The following is a 12,781-nucleotide window of genomic DNA, read 5'->3' on the forward strand; positions in this document are numbered from 1 at the left end:
GTGCCAAGTGCCCTGCAAATATTATCTCCATTGTCCTCATAACAATGCTATGTGGGAGGTATTGTCATTATCCTCATTTTATAGTTGAGGAAACCGAGACAACCAGAGGTTAAGTGAATTGCCCAGGGTAGTTGTTGTTTGTTGTTGTTCAGTCATGTCTGACTCTATGTGACCCCATGGACTTTGTCTATGATGTTTTCTTGGCAAAGACATTGGTGTAGTTTGCCATTTCCTTCTCCATTGTGTATCCATTTTGCATATGAGGAACAGAGACAAATCAGGGTTAAGTGTCTTGCCCAAGTTCACACAGCTAGTAAGTGTCTGAGGCTGTATTTGAACTCTGGTCTTTCTGACTTGAGGCCCAGGGCTCTAACTACTGCCTCAATAGACTAGATGATCTTTAATGATCTTTCCAGCTCTAAATCTTGTGATTCTTAAGTTCTTCCCATAGGTTGTCCATTCTCCTTGTGGTGGGAAATATGACATGGGAATTTTATATCTTGATTCAGATCAATTATTGAGCTAATTTCAGTATGTGGAGTTAAATGCATTTGGGTCTTACCTGACCAAGTTTTTCTTAAAAGCATTATTTAATCAGAGACATTGAGAGCATAAATGAGAGAAAAGGAGAGTAGCTGATTATGTAGCAAAAAGGAAAGATAACAAATTGCTTTGCTAGGGCTGCCAAGATACTCAAAATCCAAAGGAAGACCTCTAATTTCTTTACCAGCTTTTATGGGAAAACAGGGATAAAAATTTCCCAAGAAGAGAGGTGAACTTGAAATCTGCATTGGTGGTTGGTGTGCTCACATCACTGAAAATATCTAGTTTAATCAAGTTTAATCACAACAGCCTCAATTTGATAATGAACATGTGCCTTAAAAAAATTATAGAAGGTTACCAGTGCCTTGATTTTCTTTTAAATTAATTTTCAAAATGCAGCACCAAGTTAGCATGAAATAAATACAGCCAACTTTGTGCTTTCTGTTTCTAGTTTTTTTCTTTTCACAAGCCATCTACTACATATCCATCAAAATAATCTCAATAAAGGGTAAGTTTGACTAAGGCCCTCTTCTGCTCAAGAATCTTTGGTGACTCCCTGTGGTCTGTAGGATAAAATACAAACTCTCAACTCGACATTTGAAGCTCCTCCCAATCTGGTTCCAGTCTTGTTTTCCAGGCTTTTTTTCTCCTGCATATGACCACCCTTTAGCTCCTCTAAAGAGCAGTTATACTAACCTACTGCATGTTTCCTAAAGTGAAAACTCTGGCTTTGCACAGACTGTCCCCAGGACCTGGAATGCACCCCATCTTAACTTCTGTCTCATTGAATTCCTCCTTCTCTTTAGGGCTCAGCTCCAGGACCACTTCCTAAAGATAATGTTTTAGGATTCCTCTCCTACTGGAAACTAATTTCCAATTTACTTCTCTTTAGCTAATGTAATCCTCCAGTAGACTTTAAACTCCTTAAGGCTAGAATTATTTTCCATTTTGTCTTTGTGTCTCTAGCACCTAGTAGAGAGCCTGGCATATCCTAAGTGTGTTATAAACACTTATTGAAATGTTGAGCTAAAATGAATACCCTAAAATCCAAATTAGACTTCTAATTGGGAAATATATGTTTTGAGAATATTGTTTCTATCTTTTACTACTCTCCTCCACCTTCCACAAAGAATTGCCCATTCCTTTAGTTCTTAGTAAATTATGATTGATAACTTCTGAGAATGTCATGGATGGGAAAGCCATATTCTACTGCTTGCAATCAAATGTCAGAACCTTGTCGAACCTCCAGCTGGATATCTGTAACCACTCAAGAATTCAGTTTAACCATTCATATAGGGAAACAAATGGATGATTAATTTCTATTCCCTTGATTATGATGTACAGTTGGATGGACAATCTATAGAATTTATTGATCCATTTCATTATATATGTAGGTCATATATAATGGTCATATATAATGTAGGTCAGTTTCACATAATTGTATATAATGTAGGTCAGTTTCACATCATTGTAGAGTAGACTTCAAGGCTCTACTCTAACCCCTTTATTTGAGAGGTTGAGTGAGGCTAGGGGGTTGTTCGCTGGATCATTTATCTAAGGCCAGGGTAGTAAGCAGTAGAGCTGATATTTGAACTCAGATCTTCTGATTCTAGGGCAAATGCTTTTCTTTGTATTATGTGGGTATATATAGGCCCAGTTACTTATACATTATTGGGTCTGGAATTAAACAGGAAGAATGAGGTCTGGTTACTGTTATTATGCTATGAAAGGTACTCTACCTTTTTGGAAGCCCCTGAACTACTCTAGTGCTTTTTTTTTTCTTTTAAATGACTTAGAGAAGACAATAATCTTTTATAGCAGTTGTCTTTTTTTGGGGGGGGTAATATTTTATTTTTCCCAATTACATTTATTATAACTTAGAACTCAACATATTGAGTTCTAAGCACTCTTTCTCTTTTCCCCTTTCTTCTCCCTGAGACAGTAATTTGTAGGTTATCCATGTGCAATCATGCAAAACATTTCATATTAGTCATGTTGTAAAAGAAGGCATGTATCAAAAAAAATGTAAAGTTAAAAATTATGTTCCTCAATCTATGTTCAAACACAGGTTTTTTTTTTTTTCTTCTGAAGTTGGATAGCATTTTTCATCATGAGCCCTTTGGAGTTGTCTTGGATCTTAGTGTTCTTGAGAATAGCTAACTCATTCGAGGTCGATCATCATACAGTATTGCTGTCACTATGTACAGTGTTCTCCTGGTTCTGCTCACTTCACTTTGCATCGGTTCATATAAGTCTTGCCAGGTTTTTCTGAAATCCTCCTGCTCATCATTTCTTATTTCACAGTAATATTCTATTGCAATCATATATCTTTTATAGCCCTTTCAATGGACTAATGTTCCCTCAATTTACTCTTCTTTGCCACTACAAAAAGAGCTGCTATAAATATTTTTGTTCAAATAGATCTTTTTTCTTTCTCTTTTTCAATCTCTTTGGGATATAGACCTAGTAGTGGTATTGCTAGATCAAACAGTATGCACAGTTTTATAGCCCTTTGGGCGTACTTCCAAATCACAGCAGTAGTCTTGAATCAATTTAGGGTCATAAAATTTAGAACTGGAAGGAACCATGGAGACTGGTTAGGTCTCCCCCTTTGTTACACAGATGAGGATCTAAGGCCCAGGGAGCTGAGGTGATTTGTCCAACGTAACAAAGGTAAATAGCTGTAATTAGCTATTTAAACCCATCTTTTTTTTTTTAACCCTTACCTTCTACTTTAGTATCAGTTCCAAGGCAGAAGAGCAGTATGGGCTAGGCAAATTGGGGTTAAGTGACTTGCCCAGGGTCACATAGCTAAGAAGTGTCTGGGGTCAGATTTGAACTCAGGACCTCCTGACTCCAGGCCTGGTGCTCTATCCACTGTGCTGCCATCACTTCTTACTTGAAATGCAGCATTCTTTCCCAGACACCATGCCTAGAATAGTAAATGGTGCATTAGATGAATGTCATCACCTAAAGGGCATTTTTTTCCAAGCATGTATACAAATGGCAGGACCAATCCTTAAACAGTAGTTTGGGACCCTTTGGTTGATCTGTTCTGAAACCTAATCTCCCTTTGCCCTTTCTTTCTAGGTGTGGCACACAAAGCCTTTGAAAATGATGTCGATGCCCTGTTTAACCTCCGGGAGTTCTTCAACTACTTACCTTTAAGTAACCAGGATCCAGCGCCAATACGTGAATGCCACGATCTGTGGTAAATGCTTTGGAATTACGACTTTAGATGCCTAGGCCAGCATTGGGATTGGCCTGTGACCTCTGGGGTAGCGTTATGTGTTGGTCAGATTTTAAAAGTAAAGAGTACCTTTGGGCCTTTCAGTAGTAGAGAAAAAGCCACTTTTTTTTACTTTTACTCCTTAAGACATCAGAGGCAACATGGAAGAAAACGTGGACTTTGGAGTTAGAAAGTATTTGGGCTTTGACTGCAACCAAATTGTTTAATTACTTTGATCTCCTCTGCAAAATGGAAATAGTACAGCCTACACTATCTACCTTACAGGTTTGGTATAGTGATTGAATGAGACAAGACGGAAAGTGCTCTGTAAACCATTAAACACTATATAAATGTAAACTGGTAAACTAAGTGTAGCCTAGTCCAGCAGCTGGCCCAGTGCCTGCCATATTACAGGACCTTAATAAAAGCTCACTGATGAGAGCCAGCCCTAGAACGATGGGCATGTTAATATCCTGAGTCTTTTGATGATGGTTTATATCATGGGCGCGGCCATTGTGTGGAGGCCACAGTGGGAAGCACCTGGCTATAGAGAGGGCATTTGTGTTGAGTGAGCGTTGGTGTCTCACGGCCCACGGGTTCCAGAGTGTCTAAGAGGAAATGGTTTAATAAAGCACATTAGAGGTCAAGGAAGAGAATCCCAGCTAGACCTCGTGGAGCAGTGTCTGAGGGGACCTCTCTTCACTCAGCCATCCCAGATCTCCTTGCCCTATTTTGCACAACTCTTGCACCAAACAGAAATCAGTGGCTGATTTGTCCTTGCTTGACTTTTCAGACCTTAAGTGCTTGGAGGTAAACCACTTTCGGATGTTGACATATAAGATGAGGTTGGGAAAGGACTAGTTACCTCCTGGGTTATCTTTATTCAGAGTAATTATGTATTCATCAAGAAACTAATCCCGGTCAAGGATGGCCTGTTTCCTGGGGGGAAAGCTACATTAAACATTGTAAACTCCTTGATCTAGTCACTCCATTACATTTCCTACTTTTCTCTAGAAGTTTTTGCAAAGGAGTCAGTCACACCCAGAGAGGTTTTCAGAAGGCTTGGAAATAAATGACAAGCATTATTGTGAGAAAAACAAATAGCCTTAATGGAATGGTTAGGCCTTTGTTTCCACATTTTTTTCCTTATTGTCAGCACTTGCTTATTCCAGAGGAACTACAGTTATGTAAGGGAAAAAAGAAACCACTTTTTTCACTTGTCTTTTCAGATCTCTGCTGTGCAAAGAGGTCATTGCCATCAATGACTTATCCTTCTAGGGGTCTGAGATTTGTTAGAATCCTCCATTGGAGGCCATCAGAGCTGGGAGGAATTTTGGAAGTTGTCAAGGCTAAACTTCCTCATTTTGGAGATAACGGAGAGGTCAAAAAGAGCTGAAATAACTTGCCCACAGTCACATGATAGATTCCCCACTCTCTGTAGTTTGATGTTCTTCTCACACTTTGGTGCTCCAGGGTTAATTGGCTGACCTTCTCTTTGCCTCCCAGTCAGGGAATTGTCAAGGACCAGCCTGTTCAGTGACGGCAAGTAAAGAAGATGACCCTTTTCCCTTACTGAGTCTAAATGTAAAACCACTGTTTGGGGGAGGTAATAAAGAATTTTCACTGTATCCATGGCTATTACCTTGAATCACATAACTACTTATCTCAGTCTCCCACAAACTTGAAATAGCCTGGCAGTATTAGACAGTAATAAAAATACATATTATAAGTATGTAATTAATAATAATAACAGTAACAATATTAAACAGAGAAGATTGTCATGATAGATAGGGAGCCATCTTCAGGATTTGGAAGGTCTGGTTTCAAGGCCTGCTGACCCTGGTTATGCAACTCTTAGCCAGTGCTCTAGGCAGTTTTCTAAGACAGCACTTCTTCACCTAGGGTCTCTGAACTTATTATTTTAATATTTCAGTAATTAAATTTCAGTGTGATTGGCCTTTGTAGTCTTCATGTCTTATATTTATGCATTTAAAAACATGATTTTGAGAAGAAGTTCTCATCCTTCCCTGGACCACCAAAGGAGCCCCTGGCATAAAGAAAGGTTAAGTAACTTTCGCCTAAGACTTCAGGATGTAGAGCAGGTGCTAACCTGTATCAGTAGGGGGAATTTCTTCATCTGGGAGTTCTCTATATCAGTAAAACCACAGGGTCAGGCCAGATATTGCTAGATGATGTTTAGCCTTTCTTCTCCTTCTGCTTCTCCTGTTACAGCAGAAAAGGCCATTGCTGTTCTTTTGTGGCTTTGGGGGCTCAGCTTTCTGAGACTTGGAGCCCATTGTAAAGGTGGCACTTTTATTTCCAAAGCATTTGTTTTTTAATTTAGATCTTGTTAAAATAATTGCATTCAGGAAAATGAGCCCTTCTTTACTGCTGAGGTCATTAGCTGCTCATGTTTTTTTGTTTTTTTTTCCCATTCTTAGTAGTTCAACTAATTGAGCAATTCACCCTTGTTCAGTGGAATAATAGTGATTGCTATTGTTGAAATAAACACTGATTATTGTGTATTCAGTAAGTGCTAACTAAATGATTCATTTTATGATTCTATCTAAATGTAAGACTATATTTGGTGGTCATTTTTTTTTTGACCATGTGAACAATGAAGTCATATAGCTGGCTTTCTGAGTGGTTTATTTTTGTCATTTTATCCTCAGTGCCTTGCACAGAGTAGGTGCTTAATAAATGCTTGTGGGTTAACTAATTACTAATTGTGTCCTCTTCTCTTATTACTTACGCACAGTGACCGCCTGGTTCCTGAGCTGGACACACTTGTTCCAGCAGAGTCAACCAAAGCTTATGACATGGTGGACATAGTACATGCAGTAAGTACTGCCTTTAACATTGTTGAATCTTTCTGATTATAGTGGGGGACTAGCTGAGGATTGGACTATTAGGCTTTAGGTTTGAAGTGGGCTATTTTGGAGTACCAACCAGCAAAGGTTTAAAAGATTATTTCATTGAGATAATATATATTTTTTATTATGGGGAGTAGTCATGGAGGTAAATGTCATAATCAGAAATAGTAAATAGATTAGAAATAGGCCAATAGAGAACTTTGGTTTTTACAATATTTACTATTATCAAAATAAACATTTCCTAAACTTTGATAACTTTCCAGATTCATAGTCTTTGTGAAACTTATTTTATTCCATTGATTTGTAAATAATAATAATTTGATTCCTGGAGTGCTTAAAAAAATCTTTATTCTAACATTCTGAAGTCACAGAATTATAGCAGTAGGAGACATGTTTGAGGTTATCTTGTTCAATTCCTTTGAAAACACTGGAACTGGATCTCTTTGAGAACTTAATTGAAAGTTTGAGCCTTTTCCTATATATGAAAAAATTGTAATTTCTCAAGAAGCCTGTAGAGTGCCTTAGGCATCTCTCAGGGTACTTGTAAATCACGAATTTTTTGTAAATCTTACCTTCCATGTTAGAATCAGTCCTGTGTATTGGTTCTAAGGCAGAAGAGTTGTAAGGGCTAGATAGTGGGGGGTCAAGTGACTTTCCTGGGGTCACATAGCCAGGAAATGTCTGAGGCCATATTTGAACCCAGGACTTCCCATCCCTGGGCCTGGCTCTCAATCCACTGAGCTACCCAGCTGTCCCCTAAATCACTAATTTTCACCAGGGCAACAAGTTTTATCAGGAGATTTCTAAAGCCCTTGAAGCATGCTACGTATGAATGTTTACATTACATTAAACCACCAGTTTAGAACCTTTGCAGATGGCTTTGTGGGAACCCGTGGAATCCATATCCTTATTGGAGAGTTACACTCAAAGCTAGGCCAGCTTATATTCTATGCCAGTCTAGAGTAGTCCCAGTGGTCCTCAGAGTTCTCTTCAGTTTATAGTTAAAGTACATCTCATCTAGACTTGTCAGAGTACGTTTAAACCCCTATGAGAGGGAACTCTTGGGAATCCCTTGGATCTCTGGCACTAGTAAAGGCTGGGAATAGCTTCTTTTGGCCTTCTCCAGTCTAACCCATATAGCACTACCTATTTTATTACTTACTTGGCAAGTCTTTGGAAGGGAAGCATCTTCTTGAATGATGAAGACATGGAAACAGTGAAGAAAGCTATCTGGTGACCAACTCCCTGAGGGCAGAACCGTCACTCATTTTACTTTGGATCAGTTGTGAAGAATGATGGAGCCTCTTGTAGTAGTGTTGTAGGGTTCTGGGAATGGGATGTCCCATACCTATGGTCACTAATGCTAGAGAAGCTAAGGCTGTTGGATCTCCCCTGTTCTGGAAGTCCAAGTGTTAGTAAGACTGAAGCCTATCAGGACTTAGTCTGAACTGCATTCACTACCCAGATGATAAGCCCTGGGAGTAAGGAGCTGCCAGACTGTCCATGGGGGGGGGGGCATATTGGCCCAGGCTGGGAAAATGGAGCTGGTTAAAGCTTCTGCACTGTATAATAATTAAAATTAAATTATGAGGCTGTTAATAGCTTTAGTAACTTTATTACATCAAAGTAGTAATAGTAAAGAGAGGGAAATGTAGGAAAGGTAGAGAGTTGCCTAGCCTACCACCCTTTGTGCCATTCTGATGATTCCATCACCATCAGCAGGGGTCCTTCAGTTTCAATCTCCAGCCAGTGGTCCTCACAGTTCTCTTCAGTTTATAGCTAAAGTACATCTCATCTAGACTTGTCAGAGTACATTTAAACCCCTATGAGAGGGGTTTAAAGTGTCCAAGTGGAGCCTTGGTCTTGCCTTTATAAGTAGTTTTCTCCACCCACTAGCTCTCCCATGTCACATCTCAAGAACCAATCATAGTTCCTTAATTTGCCTGGCACTGCCCGGGGGAGGGGGGCAGTGCCTGTGGAATCAGTTTCCCATCTCCTGGGTTTCAACTTCCTTTCTCTGAGGGCCTGTCTATCCCTGCACATCTCAATGGTAAACACTGATTGATTACATCAAAGGTTGCTGATTGATTACATCAAAACAAAAGGAGGGAAATTCCAGGTCCTTAATTGATTTGGAGGGGAATTCCCTTCTCACAAGTGTCCATATTGGCATTAAGCCCAGGAGTGGCTGCTCAACTTCACTTTGTGTAAAATAAGAAGATCTAGTCACAAAAAATCAATGTTGTGGGAAACAGAATGAGAAGGCAAGGATCCTGCCCTTGAAAAGTTGTCTCTCTGCAGGAGCTGAGACCAAGTCACATGAAATAACAATAACCATAGAATGATTTACCATGAAATCACACAAGTGAAAAATTGCTGGGAAAACTGTACTTAAGTTAGGGCTGGGGACAGGGATATAATGAGGAATAGTTGGAGATAAATAGAGAAAGAGGATATTTCTTGATGAAAGAAGCTGGCTCAGAATCTCTGGTGGGAATTGATGGTCATGGGACATTAGGCTAGAGAGGTAAGAAGGCAATATCATAGTAGTATTTTAGTGTAGTATATTAGCCTGGCTTGAAGCCAAGAAGCACTGAATTAAAATTAAATCTCATCCCTTACTAGCTGTGTGACTCTGGACAAGTGACTTATTTACCTTGTCATCTGTTTGCCTCCATTTCTCATCTATAAAATGGGGACATGCTGGAGAAGGAAATTACAAACCACCCCCATATTGTTGCCAGGAGTATCCCATGGACAAAAGTCCACAATGATGATCACATGAAGTCAGACATGACTGAACAACAACATAGTATATTAGCATATTTTATAATTTATATAGTTTAAATATATAGTATTAAATATACATAATATATAGTACTAAAATATGTGGCCTTTTTATTATAGCATGAAATAGTAAACAGTAGATTTCTGAACAAAGGAATAATGGGAATCAAAGTGGTTATTTGTAGAATTATTACTACATTGTTATAATGGATTTAAAGTGGGAAGAATTAGAGGAGAGGAGTTAATTGGCTTTTTGTAGAAATTCTGGGATTAACACCTGCAGTAAAAGACTTATTGTAGCTCCAGAAAGGATGAGGGATGATATAGAGGAAAGTGATCTGGCAGAAGCACTGTGGCTCAGTGAATGGACTTGGAATCAGGAAAATTGATCACCTATTAGATGTAGAAGCTAAAGAGTGAGCAGCCAAAAGTGAATTCAAGATTTTGACTCTCAGAGAGGATAATGCTCTCCCAATAAGAGCAATTGGGAAGGAGTGCTAATTGGCAGGGGCAGATAAATTGAATTTTTGACAGTGGCTTTTGAGTGTCATCAGTATAACCAAGGGAATCTAGAGTTCATTAAGTAGAGTAATATGAGATAAGCTGGCCAGGGCATTTTGGTGTTAAAGTGTAGAGACCCTTAATGATAGGCTAAAGAATTTTAATTTTATCTGAGAGACAATAGGAAGACACCAAAGGTTTCAAACAGAGAATGACATTGTGATATCCTTGCTTTAGAAAGATTATTTTGTGTCTGTGTAGAAGATGAACTGGAGAAGGGTTAGACTGGCATTGAAAAACCACTTTGGAGGTTATTACAGTAGGTTAGGGCTAAGGGCTTGAGTTTGGGTAGTAGCGGTGTGAGTGGAGAGAAGAAGACAGATGCATCACTGCTGCCATCTTGGTAGAAGGCCTCATCTGTTGTGTGAACTGTTACAGTAGCCTTCTGGTGGGTCTCCAGTCCCCAAGCTTCTCCTCAGACAAATGGTAAAGAGTAGGCAGTGGGGGTTAAGTGATTGCCCAGGGTCACACATCTAGGAAATGTTTTGAACCCATGACCCCCTGTCTCTAGGCCTAGCTTTCAATCCACTGAGCCACCTAGTACCACCACCCCCCTTTGGCTTTTAAAACCCTTCATAACCTGATCCTTCTTACTTTTCTAATCTTCTTACACCTTGCTTACCTTCATGTATTCTAGAATCCAGTGACACTGGTCTCCTTGCTGTTCCTTGCACATAACATTCTATCTCCTGATTCTGTATTTTTCTTGATTGTCTCCCAGACCTGGAATACTCTCCTTCATTTATGTCTCCTGACTTCCCTATTTCCTTTAGGTCCCAGCTAAAATCTCATCTTCTCTAAGAAGCTTTTAATGCTAATTTCTAATTCTTTCCCTTTGAGATTACCTCCAGTTTATCATGTATTGATCATGTGCCTGTTGTCTCCCCAGTTAAACTGGGCACCTTTTGTATCTCTAGGGCTTAGTACAGGGCCCAGCATACAGTAGTTACTTGATAAATGCTTATTGATTTGGTTTGACTATGGAGATGGTATTAACTAGATTTGAAAACTAATTAAATGTGGGAAGTGGGAGAAGAGAAATTGAGTCATTTGGGCAAAAAATTGAGTTCTTTAGACATGGATCCTTCAGCATTTATGCCATTGTTTACCTTTACTTCAATGTAAAATCTCTTGGTAGACTCTTAGATCCATTTTCTTTATACTTATGTTGCCTCCTATTTTAAACATAAAGATTAGTTCCTCAGTCAAATCAGATTAGGTCCTCATTTCCTCATGAGAATAAAAGCTTCCTTTGGGTGTAGTAGGTATAGTTTTTTGCATCCTTCATAATATACAATACTTAAGAACTCAGTAATGTTAAAGGGAATTATTTTTTCTCTTTCAGTTTACTTGTGAAAGGGAATCCTTTATTCCCTTTCTCCATTTTGAGTTAACACTTTGGTTAACAATAACTTAAGTACCCCTACTTAGTACCTCACCAAATTGTGAAGACAGGATTAATTCTCCTTTGTCTACTTTTGAATTGAATCAACAAAAGCTTGAACCACCCTACTTAGCACTAGGTGGAGGAACTCTCCACCCTTTCAACTCAATCAGCCATAAAATGAAAATTCACACCTCTCCAGAAGGTGAGAAGTGGTCCCTACAAACACTGCCCCATGGGCAGTGCTGGGCAATTTGGAAGCTGTGATTGGCCCTTGTGAAAAGGGGAAGGGACAAGAAGGCACTATAAAAAGACCCTGAATTTCTGGAGCAAAAAGTCAACTCCAAGAACAAAGTTGGCTTCAAGAAGGAGTCAGCTTCAAGAAGGAAGTGGGCTTCAAAGAAGAAAGTGGGTTTCAAGAAGAAAATCAGCCTCAGGAGTCATCTTCAGCTTGAGTCATCATCTTGACCTACCTCTTGGAGGGAACTTGGGTGAGTGAACAGCTGGCTTTCCTTTCCTGTCTTCTGGAGAGAATTGAATCCAGGCTGAAAGTCAACAAGTCCTGGCTGAATGGAGCACCAGAGCAATATTTAGATAGAGAGGCTAAATGTCTTCTCTACCTTTCTGTATTTCTCTACTTTCACTCTTTCTACCTCTTTTACAAATAAAAGCTATTAAAAGTCATTTCTACTTTGAGCAATAATACTTTAAATTGGTGACTACCATATTATTTATGATTTTCATATGTTTTAGTCAAACCATTAAAATTTAATTCCTACAATGAGGACTTTTTGAATGTACTAATAATTACAGGTGTCATTTTTATATATAATAATATAATGCAACTTCTTGAGGCTGTACAACTTCCCAAGGAAGTGGCAATAATCCACTGTATTTCACACACAGGGGCTAATGATCGTGTGTAATTAGGAAACCATAGAGCTGACATTACAGCAAAATTTGGAGCTAGAGAAGGACCTTTTCATGTATTGAATTTCTCAATAGTTGAACAGGACAATCTAACTGATGCCTATAATGAGCAGGAAATTCAATCATGGATAAAGAACTTAGGAGCAAAACAAATAAGAGGAATATGGCTTTCACAACTAGGCAAGCCCATCCTGCCTAAAAATTTATTTTATCACATGTGCAATGCAATACATGCACAAGGACACTGTGGAACCCAAGCTGTGATCAATTCAGTGAGATGATTTTGGACTGCACCAGGAATATCCTCATATGCCATAAGAATTTGTCAAAAATGTAAAATTTGTATGCAGTTTAATCAGGGAGTTTATAAGACTAAAGGCTTAGGACGTTGTCCCTTAGCATATACTCCATTTGAATGCATACAGATAGATTTTATCAATATGCCAAAAGACAAAGGGTTTAAGTATTGCCTTG

The 12,781-nt window shown here is 38.9% G+C and overlaps 1 protein-coding gene across 2 annotated transcripts in view; it reads left to right on the top strand.

Annotated features, from left to right (window-relative positions):
- PCCB (propionyl-CoA carboxylase subunit beta) overlaps nt 1-12,781 on the top strand; it is a 52,562-nt gene that overhangs the window by 22,521 nt on the left and 17,260 nt on the right. For both annotated transcript variants that reach the window (XM_056793652.1, XM_056793653.1), the window contains exons 8-9: nt 3,634-3,754; nt 6,531-6,612. In XM_056793652.1, coding sequence (XP_056649630.1) covers nt 3,634-3,754; nt 6,531-6,612 — 203 coding nt within the window. The remainder of the gene's footprint in view (nt 1-3,633; nt 3,755-6,530; nt 6,613-12,781) is intronic.

Source organism: Monodelphis domestica, chromosome 4 (genome assembly GCF_027887165.1).
Source record: "Monodelphis domestica isolate mMonDom1 chromosome 4, mMonDom1.pri, whole genome shotgun sequence".
NCBI lineage: Eukaryota > Metazoa > Chordata > Mammalia > Didelphimorphia > Didelphidae > Monodelphis > Monodelphis domestica.